Genomic DNA, 27,789 nt, shown 5'->3' on the forward strand with positions numbered 1-27,789 from the left:
ATTTTTCTTGGTTCTAATCATGTACTGTGTCTTCCCTTAAATTATGTTCTCCTTATATTCTCTCTAGGATGCAGGCACTGTCTTAGGGGAGGGACGTAAGAGGCCACTCAAGCTAGAGGAGACACACAAGGAAGGATGGTGTCGTTTATGACAAGTTTACGACAGGGCATCAAAATGGACAGAGGCCGTAAGTCAGGGCACCAGACACAGACGGGGGGGGGGCGGGAGGGGAGACAGGGCAGCACAGTTTTCTGTAAGAAGTGATGCCACAACTGCCCCTCCACTGTTCACCCAGGTGGAGTTCCTATTCCCAATGGCTTAGAGGTGGGGAGTCCCATTCCCACAACAGAGATTTTTCTGAGAGAACATGCAAATGTAACATTTATTAAGTATTACATTTTATTTATATTATCCTTCAGTTCCATTAGGGATTACACAGTTTTTGTAGATCAGCCCAGGAACCTAACCACACGTAGATTACGTGGGGTGGGGGGGGGATATTTACAAGATTACAAACTGTTAAAATACAAGTCATTCGTAAGTTAGAAACCACTTACATATGACCAAAGTGGCATTAATAAGTTGAATTTGGAAATATGCTTCCTCTCCCCTGACATTTTAAGGTTGTCTACTCTGAGAATATGTCTTCTTCAAATCGAACATGTTTTTTTAGGTTTTTAGCATATGCAAAAACAAAATCATTTACAACTCTTCTGAAGGTGAATATTATAATCATGAACCATTAAAATACAACCACCAGTACCACCAAACTAACAGATGAAAAGAATTCTTAGAGAAAAGCCAACGAGGACAACAGGCATCACAGCAGACTGTTTTCATTAATTGGGGACTTACCAGAACTTCTCGTAACTGTCCCAAAGGCACAGAAAGTTGATTGAGGGCTTTGTCCATGCCAACCTAAAGGCAAAACCAGGTTGGCACAAACACATCACGATAAGGAGTAATAGTGACGTATCTATTTAACGATCAAAGCAGTACCAGATTTAAGTTATTTTTTTGGCACAACTGTATTTTGCTACATAACTAGCTAAACAACAGAAGTGTTATTTGGGCATTAATGTTGTTCATAGAATATGAAAAAAATCTGTTGAAATACATGAAACTATAAAAATAAGGGAAGTCAGGAGAAACGAAAGCTTCCTTAAGAACAATTTGCCTTTAGATGACATTTTAAATGAATGTGAAAAATTTTCACAGAAGATGAACAGTTCTCTGTCTGTAATTGATGATACTCAGCCAGCTGATGTGAAAGTCTGACGGGCTACGTCTCTCTTAAACATTATTATAAGCCTTGAGAAAAATAGAAATTAAACAGAAGTAAAATTTTCTAGGTTTTTAATCCTATTGGGATATTTATCTTAGTGGTATATTTCCCAAAAGCAAATGTGCATCATTAATTTTAATGCTTCTTGAAATTCCCATGGAGCTGCAACTTTCTGTGCTTCTCTGGACAAACAGATTTAAAACAAAATGAAGCATCAACAAGGAGACTTTTCTGCCAAGTAACAAAATTCAACATTTCTAAATGGCTTTTACAAACAATTGATAAGCTCACTGCAAATCATTCTTATATTTTTATAAAACCAAACTTTTTAAATATCAATATTGGCCAATGTTCCCTCAACCTAGCTCTGGCTAACAGATATACCTGGGAGTAAATTAAACATTGTAAGAGTGGTGGACATTTGCTCCTACAAATTAGTCTAAATCAAGGAAGACTTCAGGGTAATCACTTAGCAACTAATAAAACAACCTCTTGGGTATTATTATCCTTTACTTTTCACTGTTGACTAATGAATTTGAAACAATCAAACTAGAGCAACCTTAAATGAATAAAAACTAAAACAAAAAAATGTATTCCAAAAAGTTTAGTTCTTTTATTAATGAAATTGGTAATTTCTTCTAGTTTCTGGTGGGGTTGGTGGGGTAATCAACTGAAAGGTTTCTAAAAACTCTGCCCTTTTAATAAATATGAAGGAGAGAGAAAGTGTGTGTGTGTGTGTGTGTGTGTGTGTGTGTGTAGGACTTGTGAATTTCAGGTTTACCAAGTTTGTGGAAAGGTTGACAAAATCTGCATAATCCTTGTTGATGATCTCGACCATGGCTATTTTAAGAAGTTTATAGTAGAGTTCCAGATCTCCTCTTAGTTCCTCCAGCTGGACACGCTTCCTACAGTCAGACACAAAGTGATCGACGTCGAAATCTTCCTGAAAATCAAACCAGAAAGAAAAAATGATTGCACTGATACCACATTTTACATAGAAAAATAAGATCAGAGAAAGAATAAGAGGCTGTATTACTGCAGGGGAACACACACAGGACATCAGGGGGTCTGCTCACTTCCTAAGATTATGGGAAAGGGGGCCCCTCACCAAGACCATTCTCTCCTGTTGCCTAACTCTACAGGCATTTTATTTCTTTTAATTATACATTTCAAAGAGGCTCTTCTCAAAATAGAAACAGCTTTTTCTTCTTAATTTTAACACAGCGATTCACATCCTTCCAGACTTTGTTTTGGTCTCTTTACTTTTTTTTTTTTAAGATTTTATTTATTTGAGAGAGAGAGACAGAGAGAACAAGTGGGAGGAGGGGCAGAGGGAGAAGCCGGCTCTCTGCTGAGCTGGGAGCCTGATGCCAGGGTTCATTCCAAGACCCTGAAATCAAGATCTCAACCGAAGGCAGACGCTTAACTGACTGAGCCACCCAGGTGCCATAGTCTTTCTCTTTAAAATATAAATTACTTTTGGGGTGCCTGGCTGGTTCAGTGGTTATGGGTTCAAGCCCACATTGGGCTTTCTGCTCAGCAGGGAGCCTGCTTCCCTGTCTCTCTCTCTGCCTGCCTCTCTGCCTAATTGTGATCTCTGTCTAATAAATAAATAATTTTTAAAAAAATAAAATATCAATTACTTTTTAAAGAAACTGACATATAATGGACACATGTTAGTTTCAGGCGTACAACATGAAAATTCCATATTTTTATCTGTTGTGAAATGATCACCCTAAGACTAGTTAAAATCCATCACCAAACAAAAACATTTTTTTCTTGTGCTAAGAACTATTAAGCTTTAGCAACTTTAAATATATAATAATATACGGCACCTGGGTAGCTCAGTGAGTTAAGGCCTCTGCCTTCGGCTCAGGTCATGATTCCAGGGACCTTGGATCGAGCCCCACATCAGGTCTCTCCTCAGCAGGGAGCCTGTTTCCTCCTCTCTCTCTGCCTGCCTCTCTTCCTACTTGTGATCTCTGTCAAATAAATAAATAAAATCTTAAAAAATATATATATATATATATAATATACTATGCATCCATCAAAAGAAATGAAATCTTGCCATGTGCAATGACGTGGATGGAACTAGAGGGTATGCTGAGTGAAATAATCAGAGAAAGACAATTATCATACAATCTCCCTGATATGAGGAATTTGAGAGGCAAAGTGGGGGGTGTGGGGGTAGGGAAGGAAAAATGAAACAAGATTGGATTCGGAGGGGGGCACCTGGGTAGCTCAGTGGGTTAAAGCCTCTGCCTTCGGCTCAGGTCATGATCACAGGGTCCTGGAATCGAGGCCACATCGGGCTCTCTGCTCAATGGGGATCCTGCTTCCTCCTCTCTCTCTGCCTACCTCTCTGCCTACTTTTGATTTCTGTCTGTCCAATAAATAAATTAAATCTTAAAAAAAATATTGGATTGGGAGGGAGACAAACCATAAGAGACTCTTAATCTCACAAAACAAACTGAGGGTTGCTGGGGGGAGGGGTGCAGGGAGAGGGTTGTGGGGTTGTGGACATTGGGGAAGGTATGTACTACGGTGAGTGCTGGGAAGTGTGTAAGCCAGACAATTCACAGACCTGTAACCCTGGGGCTAATAATACATATTTCTAATAAAAAATAATAAAATTAATATACAATAATACACAGTATTATTTACTACAGTCACTATGATGTACATTACATCCCCAAGGCTTATCTTATTAACTGGAAGTTTATACCACTGGACCCCTTCATCTTTTTCCTCTACAACCTCGCCTCTGGCAACCACCAATCTGTTCTCTATGACTTCATTTTGTTTTGTTTTTTAGATTCCACATGTGAGGGAGATCATACAGTATTTCTCTTTCTCTGTCTGACTTATTTCACTCAGCACAATATCCTCAAGGTCCATCCATGTTGTTGCAAATGGCAAGACTTCCTTCTTTTTATGGTTAATATTCCATCGTATACACACACATTGTCTTTATCCATTCACCCCATTGGTGGACACTTTAGTTATTTCCAAGTCTTGGTTGTTGTAAATACTGTGATACTCACTACCGTGAGTGTGAGTCTTGCTAGCCGCTAGAGCCAGGTGATCTAGAGGTATACCTGGGTAGCAACTGCAAACCTCGGGGCATCATACGAGCATTCAAGCTCCTTTCCAGGAGATACCAGAAAGCAGAAGTGAGGTAGAGGGACAGCGCAAAGATGGTACCCATCAGCTCCATCTTTGGAGAATACCTTACTAGGCTCCCAGATCCACGTTAAATTAGATGCCTGCCCCTCAGGGCTTTAAGATAAGCAAATGAGCCTCTTTCACAGAAATCTGATCCCATTTCAGTCTGCTGCTTCTGTGCTGAGTTCCAGGGTGGGTCAGTCTACTCGCAGGACTGCTTTAAGAACTGTTTCTCAGTTTGCTATAGCCTTGTGGGTCTCATAGGTGCAAGCTCTGATGGCTTTCAAAGCTGGATGTTTTGGGGTCTTGTCTCTTAGATGTACGACTTGGAAGTTGGGGTGCCAGAAGTGGGGCTCAAACCCTTTGCTCCTCAGGGAGAAGCCTGGGGTTTTGAGTACCCTCCCAATCCCAGGTCGCTGTACCAGGGGTGGGGTTTATGGCAAGACTGATTCTTACTTCAACATAGGTTTTTTTTCCTTACTCACCTAATGTGTAGGAGTCACTCAGCTAGTTGTAGGGTTTTTTCCACAGGAAATTTTTCCATATGGAGCTATAGATTCAGTGTGTATTTCATAGAAGAGATGAGTTCAAGATCCTCCTATGCCACCATCTTGAATGGAAACCCCAGACCTTCTCTATGTATGTGTGTACACACACATATGTGTACACACACACACACACACACACACACACACAAATATTCATGCTCTTCTAAACTATTTCCCATCTAGGGGCACCTGGGTGGCTCAGTGGGTTAAGCCTCTGCCTTCGGCTAAGGTCATATCTCAGGGTCCTGAGATCAAGCCTCACATCAGGCTCTCTGCTCAGCCGGGAGCCTACTTTTCCCCCTCTCTCTGCCTGTCTCTCTGCCTCCTTGTGACCTCTCTCTCTCTCTCTCTGTCAAATAAATAAATAAAATCTTAAAAAAAGAATAAAAAAATAAAAAATAAAAACCCATTCTATTAAAAAAAATTTCCCATCTAAAAATATAACTTGAATGTCTTTACATAAAACACATACATTTCTATTAATATTTTATGTGCATGCTGAGTTTCCCATTGAACAGATGTTCCAAATCTTTCATAACCTATTTCCAAGTATTGGTCTCACAGGATTAGCTATCCTGTGTTTCCCATTTACAATACTGTGATACCCTGGTAGGCTTATATGCTTAGAGGCAATAAATTACTATCTAATTCCCCTAACTCCATGACCTGTTTAGTCAGCAAGAATCAAATGTGATGATTCCCAAACTAGTTAAGGACACCTACACTTACTTTTCATTAAACACTATGTAAACCAACAAAATATGACTGCAAAAAAAATCACTGTTCTTTTGAAAACTAACACAGCTACTTTGGAAAGATTTGATACAAAGAAATCAATAAGAAAATTTTTGCTAAGTTAGGTATGGGTGAGATGACCAAGTACCAGGCAGGGAGGGAGTGATCACAGGATTCTCACTCAATTCAGTTAAAGAAACTGAAACTGAATGCAAAAAAAGACAACATAGAAAGCTTTTTTTAAAGATTCTTTTTATTTATTTGAGACACAGACAGACAGTATGAGCAGGGAAAGGGGCAATGGGAGGAGATTCCCTGCTGAACAGGGAGCCCAGTGTGGGACTCCATCCCAGGACCCCGAGGTCATGACCTGAACCGAAGGTAGATGCCTAACCTATTGAGCGACCCAAGTGCTGTGATAACTCAGAAATCTAATCTGCAGGCCAGTTTCCAGAGAAAAGACCTGGCACTGTTTCAATGGAGAATAAATGTACATATTTTTTTCCAAATAAAATGCTAAAAACTGTATGTACCATTCCCTAAGAGTACTTGTTTAAACTGACTTTTTTAGTTAATCAACCAAAGACTGACCGTGCTAGTGTCAGAGAGAAGGACTTCATTTAAAACCGTAATTTCACAGTCATCTACAGAAAGCCACCTGCTCCTTACACTGGTGACCAAATTAGCCTGGACCTTTCTCTCCGGAGACAATTTCAGACCTTACATCATAGTTATGTATTACATCATGGGAGGGGGTCTCGGTTCATAATCCTGGCCATCCTACTCATCAACTGTATACCTTTAGGTCGATCACTTTCCCTGCCTCAGTTACACGTTGTTGAAGTTCTTGAACTTCATGATGGCATTCTAAATTGTATAACTGGGGTGCCTATGTGGTTAAGCATCTGCCTTTGGCTCAGGTCATGATCCCAGTCTCTTGGGTTTGAGTTCCACATCAGGCGCTCTGCTGAGCAAGGAGCCTGCTTCTCCCTCTGTCCCTTCCTCCTGCTCCTGCACTCTCTCACTCTCAAATAAAATCTTAAATAAATAAATAAATAAGTAAATCATATAACTTAGCCTCAGTGAACAAATGCTATTAGGTAATATTAGTACTCAACTTACCATTTATGCATTTGTTCTCAGATAAACAAAAGTTGCATAACACATGACTAAATAACTCAGAACATCTGTGAATACTGGGTTAGGCAGCGTTTGCTGTGAAAAGCAAACCCAAACTCACAGTGCCATGATAGAGACCCATTTCACTTAACCAAGAATGGTTTTACTACTTTAGAAATGGGTTTTACTTTATAGTGTAGATTCCCCAAGTATTCAAAAAGAAAGTATTTACAACCCATACATTTATGGTCAACTGATTTTTCACAAGGATGCCAAGACCATTTAATGGGGGGGGGGGACAGTCTTTTCGAGTGCCTACTACTGGGACAAGTGAATATCTACATGCAAAAGAATGAACTTGGAACAGCAACGTCACACATACACAAAAATACTCAAAATGGATCAAAGATTTAAATGTAAGAGTCAAAACTGTAACACTCAGAGAAAACAGGTGAAAATCTGTATGACTTTGGATCGGGAAAAGCTTTCTTAGACATGATACACAAAGCAATAAGAAATATTAGATAAGCTGAACTTGATCAAAATAAAAACTTTCGTGTGTCAAAGGACACTACAGAGAACGTGAAAAGACAACCCACAGAATGGGAGAGAGTATCTGCAAATCATTTGTCTGACAAGGGTCTAATAACCAGTATATGCAAATATACTCTTATAACTCAACAACAAAAAGACAAATAACCTAATTTAAAAACAAGCCAAAGACTTTTGAATAGACATTTCTCCAAAGATGATACACAGACGGTCAAGAGCACATGTCGGGATGTTCGACATCCTTAGTCATTGGGGAAATGCGAATCAAAAGCACATGCAGATGCCACATCACACCCACTAGGACAACTATGGTAAAATAAGAAAAAGAAAAAGAAAAAAAAAGAAGAAGAAAAGTGCTGGCAAGAAGGCGGAGAAGCTGGAACCCTCCTGTATTGTCGGTGAGAATGTAAAACAGTGTGGCTAAGGCAGCAAACAGCTCGGTAGCTCCTCAAGAAGTTACACACGTACAATTACCCAGCAGTTCTACGTCTAGGGGTATGACACCGACAGAACTGACAACAGATGTTCCTGCCACAACCTGTACATGAATGTGTACAGCAGCGCTGCTCGTAACAGCCAAAAGAGTATATACCCAACGTCCATCAACTGATGAATGGATACATAAAATGTGGAAGAGCCTCTTATACAACCATAAAAAGGAATAAAATGTTACATGCTACAACACGAGTGAAGTCTGAAAACATTCTACTCTCAGGTTAAAGGAAGCCAGACACAAAAGGTCACGTGTTATACAATTCCACTGATATGAGATGTTCCAGAAAAGGCAAATCCATAAAAACAGAAAGTAGATTCATGATTGCCAGGGAATAAGGGGAGGGGAGAATTGGAAGTAAGAGGTTTATTTTTCGGGTGATGGAAGCATTTTGGAATTAGACAGAAGTGACGTATGTACCATATACACAGTAAATATACTAAAAACCAGAGAAGAGTACACTTTAAAATGGCAACTATTATGCTTTGTGAATTATATATATATATTTTAAGATTTTTATTTATTTATTTGACAGAGAGAAATCACAAGTAGATGGAGAGGCAGGCAGAGAGAGAGAGAGGGAAGCAGGCTCTCTGCTGAGCAGAGAGCCCGATGCGGGACTCGATCCCAGGACTCTGAGATCATGACCTGAGCCGAAGGCAGCGGCTTAACCCACTGAGCCACCCAGGCGCCCCTGTGAATTATATTTTGATGAAAAATGAAACAACTTAAATATCAACAAGCTAAATGCTAGGATACATTAAAAAAAATCCAAAGTAACACTAATCACAGGAACAATGGTGTAGCTACATGAATTTCAGACAAAGCAGATTTCAGAGAAGGAAAATTATCAGGCATAAAGAGCAGCATTACATAATGATAAAGAAATCGACTGACCAAGAAGACACAATTATCCTTAAGGTATGTGTGCCTGATCAACACAGGTGAGACACAACCTAACAGAACTGCAGGGAGAAATAAACAATTCCATTATCACAGCTGGTGACTTCAACACTTCTCCATCATTAATGGGCCGATCCAGCAGCAGGGCAACAAGGATTCAGTCCAGACATGGCACACTTAACACCACCATCAATTACCGTACAACAGATGTACACAGACTATTTCGCCCAGTAATAGTGCACACACATTTTCTTAAGCTCATATGGAACACTCATCAAGACAGAATAATTCTGGGCCACAAAACACAACACATTTTTAAAAATAAAAATTATACCAAGTATGTTCTCAGACCGCAATGGAATTAAAAATCAGTAACAGAAGATAGTTGAAGAAGTCCAAAATACATGGAGATTAAATGACACACTTCTAAATGACAGGAGACCAGTCTCAACAAAATACAATGTAGCAAAATGTGTGGAATGCTGCTTAAAGGGAAAATACAGTACTGAATGCAAATATTAGAAAAAAAAAGATTAAAGTCAATAATCTAAGCTTCCATTTTAGGCAACAACAACAAAATCAAATCTAAAGTAAGGAGGGGCTCCTGAGTGGTTCAGTTGGTTAATCATCTGCCTTTGGCTCAGGACATGGTCCTAGGGTCCTTCCTGCTCAGGGAAGCTGCTTCTCCATCTTTCATTCCTCCTGCCTGTATTCCCTCTCTCACTGACTCTCTCTGTGTCAAATAAAATCATTAAAAAAAACCCTAAAGGAAGTAGAAAAAGAATAAAAATTAGAGCAGAAATCAATGTAATTAAAACCAGGAATTTTTTTTTAAATCAATAAACCCCAAGTCTGTTTCTTTGAAAACATCAATAAAACAGATAGACCCTTAGCCAGTCAAACAAAGAAAAAAAGGTAGAAGACATAAATTACTAATATCAGATGAAAGAAGGGAGGGCTACTGCTAACAATCCCAATCACTGTAAATTCAACCAAACATTTATGGAATACTACACAATTCTCTAAAATCTCTTCCAGAAAGTAAAACTAGAAGGAGTACTTCCTAAATCATTCCTAAATCATTCTAGGAGATCATTATTACCCTGACACCAAAACCAATACTACAAGAAAAGAAACTACAAACTAGTATCTCTCATGAACACAGACACAAAAATCTTCAACAAAAATTAGCAAATAAAAGCAAACACTATATTAAAAAATTATACACCAGGGTCATGTAGGATTTATTCCAGGTATGCAACATTAGAAAATGTTCAACATTAGAAAATCAATGTGATCCATCATATCAACAGAAAGAAAATCACATGATCATATCAATGAAGGGAGGAAAAAAAACATTTAACAAAATCCACACCTCTTCATTATTAACCCTCAGGAAACTAAGAATAGGAGGACTTCCTCAACTTGATAAAGAATGTTTCCAAAAATTCACAGCTAACATGATATTAATACTGAGAAAATAGAAGACAGGGAATCAAGGCAAGGATGTCCCTTCTACTACTACTATTCAATACTATACTGGAAGGCCAAACTAATGAAATAAGGTAAGAAAAGGAAACAAAAGGTATACAACCTGGGAAAGAATAAAACTTTGTTCACAGATGACATGACTGTCTACAGAAAATACAAAGACTTCACACCCCACACCCTCCTGAAACTAGTCAAGTGATTATAGCAAGTCTGCACAATACACAGTTAAAATACAGAAGTCAATTGCTTTCCAATGATGTATCAGACAAAGGGCCAGTACTCAAAATTTATAAAGAATTTATCAAACTCAACATCCAAAAAACAAAAAAATCCAGTCAAGAAATGGACAGAAGACATGAACAGACCAAAGAAGACATCCAAATGGCCAACAGACACATGAAAAAGGGCTCCACGTCACTCAGCATCAGGGAAATACAAATCAAAACCACAATGAGACACCACCTTATATCAGTCAAAATGGCTAAAATTAACAAGTCAGGAAACAACAGATGTTGGCGAAGATGTGGAGAAAGGGGAATCCTCCTACACTGTTGGTGGGAATGCAACTCTGGAAAACAGTATGGAGGCTCCTCAAAAAGTTAAAAATGTAACAACCCAATGACTTAGCAATTGCCCTATTAGATGTTTATCCAAAGTACACAAAGTGATTTGAAGGGGCAAAAGCACCCCGATGTTTATAGTCAAACTATTGAAAGAGCCCAGATGTCCATCAACAGATGAATGGATAAAGATGTGGTATACATACACACACACACACACACACACACACACACATTACTCAGCCATCAAAAAGAACAAAATCTTGCCATTTGCAAGGACATGGATGGAACTAGAGGAAGACAAATACCATATAGTTTCAGTCACATGTGGAACTTAAGAAACAACAGATGAATATAGGAGAAGGGAAGGAAAAATAGAAACAGACAGGGAGGCAAATCACAAGAGACTTAACTACAGGAAACAAACTGAGGGTTACTGGAGAGGGGAAAGTTGGGGTAACTGGGTGAGGGGTATTAAGGAGGGCACTTGTTGGGATGAGCTCTGGGTGTTGTATGCAACCAATGAATCATGAAATTCTAACCATGAAACTAAAAGTACACTGTATGTTAACGAGATTGAATTTTAATTAAAAAATTTAAAAAGTCAATTGCTTTTATATATACCAGCAATGTACAAGTGGAATTTGAAGTTAAAAACACAAGACCATTTACATTAGCATACCAAAAAAATTAATACTTAGGTGCAAATCTAACGAAATATGCACAAGATCTAAATGAGAAAAAGTATAAAATTCTGATGAAAGATAACAAGCAAGGTAAGATGTGAAGTGGAAAGAAAGTCCATAATTTTGGGTAAGAACACTCAATACTGTTAAGAGGTCAGTTCTTCCCAAACTGATCGACAGACTCAATGCAATCCCAATCAAAATGCCAGGAAGTTATTCTGTGGATAGCAACATGTTGACTCTAAAATTTGGATGGAAAACTGGAAAACCAAGAGTCCCAGAGTAGTCAACAAAATATTAAAGAGCGGGGAAAAAAAGGAAATTGAGGATTGCCACCACCCAATCTCAAGACTTACCATTAAAGCTATAGTGATTAAGACAGAAGGTGCCTGGCAAAAGAGACAGGTGCTTGGAACAGAGTGGAGAGCCCAGAACAACATCCACACACACAGGCAAAGGCAACTCAATGGCAAGGACAGTCTTCAACAAATGGAACCGAACAATGGGACATTGATAAGAAAAAACAAACAAATGAAAAGAATAAAAACAAACTTTTCACACCTTTCACAAAACCTAAACGTAAAATGCAAAACTTCTTAAAGATGACATAAGAAAAAATGTAGGGATCCTTGGATTTGGCAATGACTTTTCAGATATAAAACCAAAAGCATGATCTACGAAAGAAAAAAACTGATGAGAGGGATTTTGTTAAAATTAAACTTCTCTGTAAAAGACACTGTTAAGAGAATGAAAAGACAGGACAACTGGGTGGCTCAGTTGGTTAAGCAGCTGCTTTTGGCTCAGGTCATGATCCCAGCGTCCTGGGATCGAGTCCCACATTGGGATCCTTGCTCCGCAGGGAGCCTGCTTCACCCTCTAACTCTGCCTTCCACTCTGTCTGCTTGTGCTCACTCTCGCTCGCTCTTTCTCTGACAAATAAATAAATAAAATCTTAAAAAAAAAAAAGAGAGAGAGAATGAAAAGACCAGTCACAGAGTAGAGAAAATATGTGCAAAACACAGCCATGGTAAAGGACTTAAAATAAGAAATATAATATAAAGATGTCTTAGTAGCAACAAGAAATCAAACCTAATTTAAAAATGTGAAAAGAGCGGTGGCTGGGAAACCCAGTCAGTTAAGCATCTGCCTTTAGCTCAGGTCCTGGGACTGAAATCCACACTGGGCCCCCGGCTCAGTGAGGAGCCCGCTTTTTTCCCTCTCCTGCTGCCTGCTGCTACCTCTCCGTATGCTTGTGCTGTTAATAAATAAATAGAATCTTTAAAAACGAAAAAAAAAAGGATCTGAAAAGATGCTCAACTTTGTATGTCATTAAGAAATTGCAAATTTAAACAAGGTACTATTACATATCACGTAGAATATAAAAAATCCAAAGCACTAGTAATACCAAATGCTAGCAAGGATGTGGGACAACTGAACTCTCATTCACTGTTTGGACAGAATGCAAAATGGGAGGCACTGTGTGAGACAGCTTGGCAGTTTCTCACAGAACTAAACACATTCTCACTATAAGATCAGTAATTGTGCTCCTTTGTATTTACCCAAAAGAGCTTAAAACTAGTGTCCACACAAAAACCTGCACACGGATATTTACAGCAGCTTTATTCTCTGAAGTGCCAAAACTTTGAAAAAATCCAATCTCCTTCAGTAGGTGAACAGGTACACTGTGCCACACCCACACAACGGATTATTAGACAATTAAAAGATGAATTATTAAGCCACAAGACTTCGAAAAACCTTAAATGCATATTGCTAAGTGAAGGACCAGTCTCAAAGGCTAAATACTATATGATTCCAACTCTATGGCATTCTGGAAAAGGTAAAAATTAACCAACATTTTAATTTTTATTTATTTTTTAGGTCATCTCTATACCCAATGTGGTGGCTAGAACTCACAACCCTGAGATCAAGAGTCAGATTCCCTAGCAACTAAGCCAGCCAGGTGCCTCTAAAAAGGTAAATCTCTAGACAGTAAAAAGATCCCGGGCTGAGGGGTGAGCAAGGAGGGTGCAGAGAGAGGAGAAGAAACAAATAGATGAGGTACAGGGTTTTTCAAGGCAATGAAACTAGGCTGTAAGATACCAACAGTAGGTAAATAACATTATACATTTGTCAAGACCCACAGAACTATAGAAAGAGGAGTGAACCCTAATGTAAACCATGGATTTTAATTAATACTGTATCAATTCTGGTTCATCAGTTGTAACACATGTACCACAACAATGTAATACATTAATAATAGGAGATAGTGAAGTTAGAAGAAAAATATCTGTACTCAGGGGTATTTCCTATCTGAACCCAGTTAAAGTACAAATCCCCCAAAAGGCCAGAAGTTGGGAGATCACAAGAGGTGTTGGAACACAGAAAAATAAATGAGCAAACCAGACAAGCTGCAGGTAATTAAGAACCATTAACCATGAGAGAAGCAGTGACATCACTCAAAATTAAAACCAAGTAGAGTTTAAAAGTTTAGCTACTTTACTAACTAGCTGCAATCAGGGATGGCAAACAAAGACTAATTCAAAGTAACCTGGGAATTAATCATTTAAAACTTACCAATAATCTGAAATTAGTAGCTTTAATGCTATGAAAATTACATAGAATTTGGAAAGATTGAAGTTCTCTAAGCTGCCAAGAAGTAAAACACTCCTTCCCAGATACATGGACTTATAAAATCACTATATACTATCTCCACGAGAAGCAGAATCCCCAAGAACCATCACTCTGTAATGATGAGAAGTACTAAGAGGGCATATGAAATTTATGAAACATGTCCCATTTCATCGAGACAAAAAACCAAAATAGTTAAGCACTAATCTGCACACTACATAGGGGTTGAAAGACATAGAAAGTTTGTGTGAGCTCACGTATGTGTGTGTTTCCAACCATTCTTGAAAACAATGGACAACAGAGATGAATAAATGTCCCTGTATATCCCATAAATATTCCTCAAATATTTATCATGCAACTCCAGCTCTGCTCTAAGACCTGGGGACACAGTCATGAAAAGAAAAGACAAGGTCTCTGCTTTTAAGGAGCAGATATTCTAATGCAGAAATGAGAAAATAAATATGTAAACAAACATTATATTAATGAACAGTGATCAAATAGTGATTAATGAATAGTGATCACAGCTAAAAAGAAAACAGGACACAGTAAAGGTTGAGTGACAAATGGGATGTATTTTAACTTGGATGAACCAGGAAATATAGAACAATGAGTTGAGATCCAAATGACACAAAAGAGCTAGCCACCGGAAGTGTGGGAAGAGGGTTCCCACCCAAGGTATCAGCATGTATACAAAAATGTCCTTGGAGCTCTTCCCTCCAGCCCCTGCTCTCAAATCTCTGACCCAGCTAGGTGGGGACATAATCTAGGACTTGTGTCTCCCAAAACTCATTCTAAATCTTTGTTCAGTGACTAAATTATTCAAGCTTGAGAAATTAAAAACATATGCTAACAAGATCTTCCCACCATCTACAGAGAGATCATCTTAAAAGCATCATGAAATAGTAACACTAAAATTCTAAAAAACTTCTGTTCTAACATTTTAATCAATTTTATATCAAACTCCTTTCTTGAATTTATATACCCATTTGACATATTTATGAAGAGACAAAAAAAACCAACAAACCCTACATTCCGTAATGTATTTATCCATCTAACAAATATTTGAGTACCTAATTACACTCTGTTCCAGCTGATTTCTTCTCTTTATCTCTTTTTTCCCCTCAATTTAACACCAATCATAATCTATGTAGGCTTTTCGTTCGCTTTTCAAAATTAATTTCTTGAGCTATTTAAAGGAATTATCCAGTGCTAGAGTTCTCAACACTGGTCACACATTAGAATCACTTAAGGAACTTTTTTTTTTAAGATTTTATTTATTTATTTGACACAGAGAGAGAGATCACAAGTAGGCAGAGAGGAAGGGAATCATGCTCCATGCTGAGCAGAGTGTCCCATGCAGGGCTCGACCCCAGGACCCTGAAACCATGACCTGAGCTGAAGGCAGAAGCTTAAACCTCTGAGCCACTAAGGCACCCCCTCACCTGAGGAACTTAAAAACAAAAAGCCCAAAGGGCACCTGGCTTGTTCAGTCACTGGAGTGTGCAGGTCTTGATCTCAGGGTTGTGAGTTCAAGTCCCATGTTGGGTATAGAGATTACTTAAAAAAAAAAAAAAGAAAGAAAGAGCCCAAGCCCCAGTTTGTGATTAATTTGTTTAAATGTTTCAAGAAATTTGATGCTAAATGTTGTAAGACTAGTTAAATAACAAAAAGATATATTTACATAATACTTCTTGCTCTCAAATTTTGAACAAAGAACTTACTAATAATCAATGACTTAGTAGGCCAACATTTTATTTAAATAAGTTTTATGGTACTACAAAGAGTGAATTAGAAAATCAAAAGCAAGGAGAAATGGGCATGATGTGAACATGGGGAAGCAAGAGAAAGCAAGAAAGTATGTGACCGGGAAGCGAATGCTTAGCTCTGAGATCCTTCTCTGAGAGAAGGACAGATTAAAACCTAAAAAAAAATAAAAGAAGGATCCCATGCACTCAAGGAAAGAGAAGTCCCCCAACATCCCTCCTGCTTTTTCCAATATAAACACACAGCTGGGCCGACTTACCACATCCTGGTTGGTACCGATGTTATCAACTTTTCTATTTAAGCCAAACTTGACCGGTCAATGATGGATGGGCTGTGTGCCAAGTTTACCAGTTGTACAACTGACTGTGTAATGGCTGAAACTGAGAAACCGGGGTGAAAGTATCAAGAGGCTCTAAAGATTGCGAAAGAGCCAAGATTCAAATGATTACCACATACACACAAGACAAACTATGCAGATGACTGCTCAGTATGGAAGTACTTCAGAGTGTTACACTGTGGCATCAGCTGACCCAGACCCAGAAAATTGCTGGAGTTCCCATCATGGACATCTCTAACCATATAGATGACACTGAGCAAATGCCAGATGATGATGGAGCCCCTCACTCCTATGTCTTAATAGAGTTCCTCAGCTCTCCTTTACCAACTTTTCCTGTTGCCAGTTCATACAAGCAATTCTCCTTACCCAGTTCCTCTGTTCTGAGCTATGGCTAAAGACACTCACTTTTTTATGTTTTGAAACTGATTATCTTGTACCATTTTACTTTTTGTTGCATCTTTTTATAAATCAGATGACCACTCACAAGACAAAAAAAAAAAAAAGTAATGGAAAGGAAAGATCAAAAGGGAGGACAACAACAACAAAAAAACAGTTCTTTTTTGCCGGGAACCCTTCTTACAAGTGCCAATCAGATAAACTTTATCTGATGTTACATCGTCACAACTCCTCTATCATCAGGGAAAGTAGTTCACATAAGAAAATTTCTCTATAAAATGAGTCCCAGGCTTACATTCCATATTTGGCTAATTAGAATTTCATTACGATGTCTGTCTCACACTGATGCGGAAGAGAATGAAATCTTGTCATCAAGACGTGACATCGAACTAAGAACCCACAGGGTAAGCACTCAGATCCTGTGATACGAAGTTGGCTCCTGGGGATGGGCAACCCTGGGCAACAGTGGCTGACCTGCGGGCCTGCGGCTATCTGCCGTCTGTCACTCTTCCCTGTTCCTCCTCTGTCAGCTGCTATCTCCAGCTGCTGTCAACAAAGTCCCCCTCAAACAGCCATCACTTCCCTCTGGTCCCATTTACCATAGCTAAGCTCCAGGCCAGGCATCCAGATCACCAGCTCTGTGGGAACTTCTTCTAAGGTAAGAGGTGGCCCTATTGGTGAAATGCAGGTGCCAAGGCATGCGGACATTGTGCCATCTTCTGCGCTATTCTTAATGTTCTGATTGTCCCACTTCCCTCAGTTCCCACCTGTGGCCTCTGGAAAGGAACATATTACAGTAGGATTTCCAAGGACTGATGCGTGGGGGTCAGGAGATCTGGCCTGTGATTGGCCCCAACTAGCTGTGTGGCTTTAAAGGAAGTCATCACACCTCAGGCCTCAGTTTCCTTATCTGCAAGCCAGGATGGACTAGAGTCTTTTCAGAGGAGCCGCAAAGATCACATAGATAAGCACCACCTCATTATACTAACAAGCAAACAGAAGGCCGGAGGCGAGTGATTTGCCCCAAGTCAGACATAAGCAGGCAGAGAGCAGAGCCGAGGATGGGACCCACATCTGCAGGTCACAGCTAATCAGCCAGCACAGTACAAACAGATCTGAGCAGCTGCTCATTCTTCCCCTTTTCCGTTTTGTCCATCAGAATGCATGCTCCCTGCAAACAAGGACACACAGGACCTGCTTCCTGCCTCAAAATTCCCAGTTCACCCAATTAGAACAGGGAGGAGCCTCAAGGACTTACCCCCCCACCCCCACACACGGTTCTTTTACCTATGGAAGATGAGGGTACATACATTCACTGTCCAGAGGGCTCCTGCCTTCACTTCTCATGGAAAAGGTCATCATGTGCCTACCCAGGGTGCCAACGAAGCCACAGGTTCCAGAGAGGAACTGACACAGAGAAGTTCGAAGGAGGCAGATGGCTAATTGCAGAAACAAACTGTCTACCAAGGAAAACTACCCCATGGGGGACTGATTCTCTTTGAAATACGTTCGAGTGTGTGGGAAAATGGTTTTTCAAGAGCTGGTGGACTGACCAGTCACCTGGTACATACAAGATCACATCCGCATTCTGACAAGAGTGGCTTGCCTGCAGTGTAGACCAGGGGCCAGAAAGACAAGGAAGGCACATGGAGACTGGGTGAGAAGCTTCTACGGTGTGATGGCAAGGGCGCACTGCAAAGGTACGAGAAGAGATGGAAAGAAATATATGGACTCAAAAGGTTTAGTAAGCAAAATCCACAGGACTTGGTGTAACAGACTAGATTTTGGAAAGGTGACAGAGTAGGAGTTGACTTCTGGTTTCCCGACTCCAGGCTAAACGGATGAAGTGTTTACCGAGAGAGGCAATAGAATAAGAAAGGTGGTTTTCCGTGGAGGAGGTGCTCATGAATTCCGTCTTGAACCTGATGAGTCTGAGGGGCCACAGACACATCCGAGAAGAAAGGTCAGCAAGTCCGATACACAGAACTGGTGCTCAGGAGGCGTGTGGACCAGAGACAGGAATCTGCCTTACCTGCTGATAGGTGGTCATGAAGCTGCACAAAAGGTCATCTAGGGAAAGAAAGGAACACGGGGCTGAGCCCATAATCAGCATTCAGTGGCTACCAGGAGCATGACTTTGCACAGGAGACACATCAGAGAGGTAGAAGAAAGACAGGAAGCAATGCAGAGCATTTGGTCTACTGCGATGTCGAGTAAGGAGACAGAGAAAGGTCAGGTGCGCTGACTTAGAAACAGTTTTGGTAAGAACTCTTTAGTGGAATGACAGGGCCTGAAGGGTGGAAGGTGGGAAAGTCAAGTCAACCCCTGAGCACTGGCTGTGATGCACGACAGTGACAGGGCAATACCTAGAGGTGGGGCAGTCGCGACAGTGACAGGGCAATACCTAGAGGTGGGGCAGTCAAGTGGGAGAGGATCAAACAGGAGCGCGTGATGGGAAGGAGTGCAGGGGAGAGGATCCTTGCAGGCTCCTGGAAGGGCGGGAGGGCATGGACTTCGCCAGAGTGGAGACTGAACCCGAGGAGGAAGGAGAGCCCCTCCCCGTACCAGGCGAAGAGGAGAAGGGGACAAATACAAGAATGGGATCATGATCAGCAGGATGGAAGAGGTCCCGTGGGATGGCTGCTAATTTTTCTGTACGACTGGAGATGAAAGAGGAAGGCTACTTGTGGTGTCAATAGCACACCCATGTAAATGGTCTAATTTATCTGTTATGCCACTTTCTCCCCCTACTACCAATACCTTATGTCCTGCTCATCTATTAGTTGGATGTCAACCCAAAGGATTTTCGGATTTCTAAGCCGACAAAGTATGATGTTGCCAGTGCCTCTGCCCCAGGTGACCCTTCCCCATCTGCCATTCCTGCACTTTGATCACCTACCTCTTTTGCATACCTTTCCCCTTCTATTTTTTATTAGATCTCATAAACATGACTTTTTAAGTAGTCTCCTGCCACCAGTCAGCTCGAACTCAACAGATATGACCATGCAACTTCCTGCTGTAAACCTGACTGCAGCTCTACCATGAAGACTGCATCAACGTGGACCCCTCAATGTATGCAGTGTCCAAGGTGCAACCCGCAGCCCCACCCCATCTCCCTTTCTACCATCCCAGTCTCATTCCAAAATGTGCCAAACAAGACACCTATGTAGAAATACAACCCCGACAGCAAGCTCTCCGCTCATTTCTGCCTCGGAACTGTAACTTAACAAAACATCTCTCTGATGGAAAAAGAAATTGCAAATAACCTTTATCTCCAGCTCCCACATAGAAGATCAATACCACTTTACACAGAACAGCTGTTCCATGTATTTTCCTTCTATGTATGAAGGGGTCATGTTCATTAACACTACAAATTGTACATTATATTCAGAAATTTCAGAGCTTTGAAAGAATATGGAATTGCTGGCATTCTAGCCACTTTCCCAGTTTGCTCTCTTCCTACCTCTAAGTCCTACTTTAGAACTGCTATTTTGAGATTTCTGTTTTCCGAAGCTGCTTTGACCAAAGGCATTCTGTCAGCTCAGAGTGAGAAAGACGGCAGGGCTAGGAAGTGTTAGAAAATGCTAGTGTTAGGCCCAAAGAAAGCCTGACGAAGTCCAAAGACAGACAAGCTAAAGAGACTTCCGTGCTTTGAGATTCTTTAAGTCTATGTGTGTGCCTTTTCTTCTTCCAATGACCTCTCTCCTCATCACGTGTCCTTCATTAACAAAAGGTTTCTGGATCAGAGAATTCACTCTGTGCTCTCCTTCAGACACTCCATTCACTTTAACACCTTTTATTACAGTGGCTTAACATCACCATACAAGAACAAGAGTACAATATACCTTCGTCTAGACATCCCTACATATTAAAAATGATATGGCCACACCGCAGAGGATCCAGACATAAGCACTTTTAAAGCCAGAGTTTGGGAGATGTGATCTGAATGCAAGTATCAAAAAGGAACTAGCTGGTTAACCCAAAAAAGAAAAAAACATATTATGACTTGAAGCCATAAAAAAGTAAGAAATTCAAACTCTTCAGAATTTTAGGTACCTACAGAGCCAAAACTTTTTAACATTGAAACCAGCTACTAAATCCCAATCCTTAGAAATTAAACATATACGTTTTGATAGTTTAAGTACAGACCCAGAGGGATACAGAAAACAGATAAAGCTCCTCCTGGCTCTGATTCAAACCTTGGGACATTTTCAAGGCTATGTCTGATGAACCTTTCCTGTCAGTAAAGTCTTTTCAGTTTAAATTTCTATTCTGTAAGTTTATGTCCTACAGTTATCTGCTGCCAGCTTGAGGCTGACTTCACCAAGAGAAGTAGGGCAACATTAGAAAAGGAGCTTGGTATGCTTTGTAGTACTGGACCAGAACCAGTAAGGACAGTACAGTCTTTCAGATTTCTCATTCTGAGCTTAAGACGAAAGTCAGGCATAAACGTTAGCTTAAGTGCCTTTTTGACCCGATTCCTGGTAAGTACGTGTGTTCAGAGATGTGTTCAACTCACAGTCGCTGAGCTTCTAGGCACAAGGCACTGGGAGGCTTCTGTCAGGCTGGGGGAGCGGCGGTCTTACTGTGCCGCACGGTACCAGAGGCGGGTCCTAGGGGTCCGGGGCTTTTACGTTTAGCTCAAAACCACTTGCCCTGAACTTTCAGGCTTTTTCATTCAATGTGCATGATTTCACAGGAGTGCTTTCTCCAGGTTGCACCTAGCCCACCCGAGGCCAAGAGACTCACTGCGAAGTGCAGTGAGGTCCCTGCCGAGGACCCGTCCGGGGCGGGGACGGCCCAGGAAGCCCGCAGGAGAAGCCTGAGGAGAGGCCCCGGAGGGCCAAGGAGGGCAGGCCACCCACAGCCCAGCTCCGGGGAGCAGAGCCCAGGCGCGCACCTTCATGAACACGTCCTTGTTGAAGCAGAGCCTGTCCAGCCCCTTGGGCAGGTTCATCCTACTTCTCTCCATTCCGCCGGCCGCCGCCTCTCAGCACCGACACTCGAGCGAGGAGGAAAGGTAGGAGGCTGCGCTCCTACCAACGCTACCGGTGAAGCCACGGCGTTTCCACCAAACAGAAGGCACTGCTTCCTCCAACATGGCAGCGTCTGTGCCCCGGCCAATGAAAGAGGACTCCGCAGGCCCGCCTCCGCCTGCCTCCGCCAAGAGAGGGGTGCGGACCGCTAACGCCGAGCCAGCAGGTGATGCGGCCCCCATGCGGCGGAGGGCGACACTACAACCTCGAGTAAGTTTCTGCGGAGCAGCCCCGCCGCTGGTGATGCGGGGTGAGCGGGAGAGGGGAGGGCGGGTAGGGTCAGGGGCGCTCCCTCCCCACCTCGCCGTTTCCCTCGGAAAATCAGCCTGCGAGCCTCTTCCAGGACCTTCTCCCGAGATTGTCCCGTGGGAAGCATAGCTGTGGCGGGATGCTGGCCCTTTACTTCTGCGGCCGGTTGTCCAGAGTGGGGGGCGCGTCCCGGTGTCAGGCCTCCGGTCCCCTTGCGCCGCCGCTGCAGCCGCCTGGGCGCGGAGTCCTCTGTGGGAACCCGGCTTCCGCCCTTAGCCCCCGCACCCACCCGCGAGCGTGGCTTCTCCCCCGCCAAGCTTGGCTCCAGCGATCAGTAGGGAGGAAGGTGGTCAGCTGGCAGCCTCGGGTCGTCTGGGTAGCTCCCAGCTCCACTTCGGCTCAGCTGCTGGGAGGCCACAAGTCTGGGTTCTCAGAGCTCTTAAAGAATCACCTCGCTACTGGCTGACAAAACGCAGCCGACAATTAGATGTGGGAGCATGTTTATGTCCAGTCCGCTCTAGAATGGGCGGAATCGTGTGTTTGGCTAGCGTTGGTTCAATCGCCACACCTGCCCCCCCTCCTCCTGCCGTCCACCCCACATTTATTTTGAGATTTTTCTTTCCTCTTCCCTTGCTCTTTCTCCCACTGTCCTCCCCTTTAGTGGGAATGTCATGGTCAAATGATGATTCATTTCTCTTTTTTTTCTCCGTAAGACTCTGACAGCTCAAACCACAGATCTCACGCGTGCCCTTCAGGCTGCAGCTTTGCTGTAATAGCCCAGGCCTGGGCTGCCCCTCCCAATGCTGTGATCTCCCAGAGATAGCACAAGCAGTCCTTAGAAAGGGATGGGACACAGCAAGACAATGGCTTACAGTGAGTCTTGCATTCGAGTCACTCCAAACGGGAAACTGGTCACTTTTTTTAAAACGTGAGTACAGGGACGCCTGGGTTGCTCAGTTGGTTAAGCAGCTGCCTTTGGCTCAGGTCATGATCCCAGCGTCCTCGGATGGAGTCCCACAAGGGCTCCTTGCTCGGCAGGGAGCCTGCTTCTCCCTCTGCCTCTGCCTGCCATTCTATCTGCCTGTGCTCGCTCTCCCCCTCCTCTGATAAATAAATAAAAAAAAATCTTTAAAACCTGAGTACAGAATCTGAAACAATACATTCCCTAGCAGTGGGCCTGGCAAGGCCTTGTTGAGGAAAACGTTCCCAGTCAATATCCAGAGACTATGACAGGTAGAATGAGAGCTGGAATCTTATTTGGAGAATCAGAATAAATTGCCAGGGGAACAACTATGAAATTGCATTCTATGCCCTGTTGTGGTCATTTGGATATAGGGAATGAAAGCCTCATTATTTGGTCTTTGTTTGTTTACTCTTATTATGAAAATTCTCAAGCATACACCAAAATGTGTAGAGCAGAAGGATCCCGCCCCTTCCGAGTACTTATCACTCTGCTTCCCCAACTGTTTCATAGGCCCTCCTCCTTCTACTGCCCCCGAAGTACCTGTATTTTTGTTTTTGGGGAGGGGGGAGGTCTGGAATATATTTTAAAGTAAATCCCAAACATCACATCATTCCCTGCTCCCCAAATACCTTGGTTTACACATCAAAGAAGGAGGAGGAAGAGGTGGAGGAGGGGAAGACTGAGAAGGAGGAGGGATGAAGAAGAGAGATTTCCGCACAGGCCCACTATGCCAGAATCAATAGGTGTAATAAGCTATTCCGATTGGCTCTGAGAGGCATGACTTTTAGCCCAGGGCCACAGTACTAATAAGCGACAAGGGCAAATTCAGGCAGCGCAAACAGCAAGGCCCACACTCATCACCAAGGCACCGAGACGGGGGGGGCAAGGGTGCCAGACCGATGGAATAAAGTTGTCTGGGAACCCCACCTGCCCTAGAAGTCCAGATGAGCGAGTAGTTGAACTGTTTTTTACCTTCATTGTCATTCCTTTCTGAAATTATTGCCGGCCTTTGGTAAAGACATGAACCTGAGCTTGTGCAGCCTGGGGTACTGATCTTGGGGTTGCTGAAGAGAGTAGGTGCCAACAAAGAATGAAAATCCCTGCTGCCTGTTCTCCTTCCAAGAGTAAGAAGGGAACAGTCAAGAGCCCATACAGTGCACTGCCACTTGGAGCCCTGGCTGTGGCAGTGGCGTGGCCCACCAAAGCCAGGAGCAACAGGCAAGACCCCAGACCCCAAATGCTAATGGAACACCCTGGGGAGGATGAAGGAAAGGCAGAGAGTCAGCGGAAACCTTCCCAAAGTACATTTCCCTCAGTTTCATCTGGAAGCTGACATTCAGCTGGTACACACCCCTTCAGCCACACAAAGTTTGGTGACTAGCCTCTGGCCAGAACCTGCTGTGTGTCTCCCTACCCTAAACCCTTCCCAAGATCCCTACCATGGCCTCGTGATCCAGGCACTGGGCGTGTAACACTTGACTCTGCAGGGGTCCCCGGGCCAGCTTTTGGTTGGTTAGTTGTCCGAGCTGTTAAAGATTTGACTACTGTTACATGTTTGACTCTTGTCTTTGGTGATTGTACCTATTTCATAGGAAATAGAAGCTGGAATCCAGGAAACAGGCTGGAAGATTAAATTAAAAAGTGGATACAAAGCTTCTAATCAGAGCCAGACACAATCGGCGATCAACTATATCCCAGTCTCTCCCCTCTTCTCTGATACGTACTTTCCTTAATGAGGAATGAGACTTTAAGTTGACTTTTTTTTATCTTCAAGTCTCTCTCTCTCTCTCGATTCCCTAACTTCCCTCTCTTGCCTTCATTTCATCCTAGAACTTGTGCCCACGACTTCTTTTCTAAGTAAATATTAACCCCCTTTGACTCTGAATCTCTGGAAGATTCTCAGTTCCCTATTTTCGCTGGCACTGTGACAGGTCCTCATTTCTCCTTCCCACTCCTCTCTATTTATAGTTTTCACATTTTTTTGGAAGGTTGGCTACAGAACACTCAAAAATTGCAAAGAGAAATATTGTGTTCTGGAAATTCGTCCGAGCATTTTTTTCCAATATCGTCCTTATGCTCTTCTGATCCTCTCTTGAACTGTTGGACTAAAGCAGCTGACGCTTCCACCAGCAACCAGAGTCATCCTGTCCACTACTGTGGGAACAGAGGGTTTCCATTTGGAACTGCAGACTGAGCCTAAAGTCTGATGGCCCTTTGGTGCCAGGATAGCAGGTATGGGACGGGTGGGACATGGAGGACAAGCATCATGGTAGAGGTCTCCATTCGACCAGGAAAGCTCACAATGAGCCAACAGGTCCATTTCAACATCTTCTGTATTTTCCTTATAACCTGTTTCATTCCAGAGTGGATTTGAGATCATTTAATTTGATTCTTAAATATTTCCCATTCCAACCGGAAACAAACTCATTCTAGGGGCTCCCAAATTCTGCCTCATCTTCCTAATCAGTTAGTACCCCAAATTGGGTATGATAGTGCCAGAACATTCTTCCATGTGTATTTTATAACAGACTAGTATTTTATTAATTTTTTTTCAAACTAATAAGAATAAGGGTAACTTTTTTTTTTTTTAAAGCATAGGCAAAATCACGAAAGACATTGAAATGAACCTAAAAGATTATAGTGTCTTCCAAGGGAAAACACGTGTTGTCTCATGTAACCTTCTGGGATGACCAATTCTATGGGATATTCTGTGCCTTTCTTGTCTTTGAGCTATTTTGCAACTCTATAGATTGTACATAATTGATGTGGATGCAGATGATCTTGTCTAGCTATATGTAAATGAATTTTGTCCACTGGAAGTAGAGTTGACCCCTTTTCCTTTGGTAGAAGGCAGTTTTGCATTCATTTGCATTCTATTTGCATATCTATTTGCAAATATCAAAGCAAATTCGTTTAAGTATTACTGATTGTATATGTGTCTGCCTGGAGATTTTTGCTTGAAATGGTGGTAACATCTTAGTGGTTCCCGAGCTAATGAATGAATTAAACAAAATCCCTTCACGCATTCATCTCATATTTGTAAAATGGTCCTTATTTAATCTTTTCGAGAAAATGATACACTAGCAAACCATGACAAGATTCTAGTAAATGAGAAGTGCAATGAAATCAAATCGGAATGAATTTTAGAATTACCTTTAATGTGGCCCATGCTGTGCCAGAGGCAGAGAATGAATGAGTCTCAAAGCCATGGCTTCTGGCCTCCAGAAGTTACAATAATATGTGTCAACATTGACATGCCTGAGAAATGCATGTGACTTTCCCATCAGGGTTTCCCCGGGGGTTCAGTTAACCTTTCTCTTCCAAGCTACCCTCTCTTGTAGTGCTATCAACTGTGCCCTTGGTTTCAGCTCCCATTCCCTAGCCAACATCTCTCCCACTGATACATGACCATCTGTTTCTTTCCTACCCACCAGGCCCGTGTAACTGACTACCTACTCATGCTATTTCACTGATATCCCACCTGTGCCTCAAAACCCAGCATGTTCAAAACTTGATTCATCGTCATTTCTGAAAGAATGGCTTATCCTCTTTTGTTTTGTTTCTTTAGAAATGATTCTACCAATGCCAGCGGCATGCACCAGAAACCAGGAAGGAATCATACAGCTGAGCCAACCTGCTGTACTTTAAAACACTTGACCACAATTCTACAGTGGATACTCAACTCTGGCTTCAAACTCCCTTGTCTCTCTGGTGAGTTTGCTTTCCCTCTAATGGATGACCGTTTCACACCTTCAAGACTTGCCTCAACAATCCCTACCCCTACCTCTTCTGAACTATGTCACCTCACTCCCAGCTCCTGTCCTAAGGATGAGGGAGCAGAAGGCAAGCTGAGGACAAAGCAGAAGCTGGCGCCCTACACCCTCTCCCCATGCCATATGTGTAACATTCCTCATGCACTCCCGGCTGCCCTAAAGGAAAAACGATTCTTAACTGATAGAGATCCCAGTCTTGCAGGACAGGAGTTTCCCTCCATCTACAAATGTCCTAGCGACTTACAAGGAAGGAAGAAGCTTTCTCATCAATAGCCTGACTTCCAGACACCCATACCTCAGTTTCCGGAAGCCCTAACATCACCCTCCCCTCCATAAAATTGAGGGAGGCTAAGGGGGAGGGAAGTGTAATAAAACTGCATTTCTTCTAAGCCCAAAGCCCACTGACAAGGATGTGTGATAGGAGGAATGTAACATATCTCCAGGAAACTCCCAGCTGTCTTCATGCTTTCCCTCATTAGAGGCAAAAACAGCCTTGACTTGACAATAACCAGGTCTCCCTTATCCTGAAATTCTTCTTTAGCATATGACAGTCCTTCTGGACACCCCCTTTGTCCTCACCTTCCTCAGCTCCCAGTCAACCATGCCTCTGTCTGAGCAGCTCTTTCTGACCCTGGGTCCTGTCCCTGTGTTTTAATAAAACCACCATTTGCACCTAAGACGTCTCAAGAATCCTTTCTTGGTCATCGGCTCTGGACCTCACCCCACCAAACCTCACCTGTGTTCCAAAACTTCATCACTAGTGTCACACTTCAAGAAAATAAAAGCCCCTTGTGCAGGAATTCCCTTATCTTACCACCACCCAATCAAATCTATACCTACATTTGTATCCATTTTTAATTTGTTTTTAGACATTTACTCAACAAATATTTAGTCGGTACCTACTGTGTGCTACACACTGCCCTGAGTGTTTGTAAATCTGTGGTGAACGACACAGAAAAGTCCCTGGCATCATGGAATTTACATGGTAATTGGAGAAATGTACAAGAAACACAGAAAGAGTTGAAGACAGAGCAGGTTTATTGAGAAGAGCAGACATCCCCAGCTGGGGTTTGTTCTTCCTTGTGCCTGAGATTTGTTCCCTCCA

General features: G+C 42.2%; 1 protein-coding gene and 1 long non-coding RNA gene across 2 annotated transcripts; one reads left to right on the top strand and one right to left on the bottom strand.

The window, feature by feature from the left end:
- Positions 1-405: 405 nt before the first annotated feature.
- On the bottom strand, positions 406-21,763 carry LOC309860819 (conserved oligomeric Golgi complex subunit 2-like). Its single transcript, XM_082723263.1, has 3 exons — positions 21,563-21,763; positions 2,067-2,228; positions 406-918 (listed from the first exon to the last, which is right to left on the bottom strand). Exons 1-3 carry the CDS (start codon positions 21,632-21,634, stop codon positions 733-735), a joined length of 420 nt encoding a protein of 139 aa, XP_082579389.1. The 5' UTR covers positions 21,635-21,763; the 3' UTR covers positions 406-732.
- Positions 21,602-27,053, top strand: LOC309860820. The gene is made up of 3 exons (XR_014309654.1): positions 21,602-21,682; positions 24,900-25,143; positions 26,480-27,053. It is a non-coding gene; the product is annotated as an uncharacterized lncRNA (long non-coding RNA).
- The last annotated feature ends 736 nt before the right edge of the window (positions 27,054-27,789 follow it).

The sequence above is a fragment of the Mustela nivalis genome (assembly GCF_964662115.1).
Source record: "Mustela nivalis genome assembly, chromosome: 3".
Taxonomy (NCBI): domain Eukaryota; kingdom Metazoa; phylum Chordata; class Mammalia; order Carnivora; family Mustelidae; genus Mustela; species Mustela nivalis.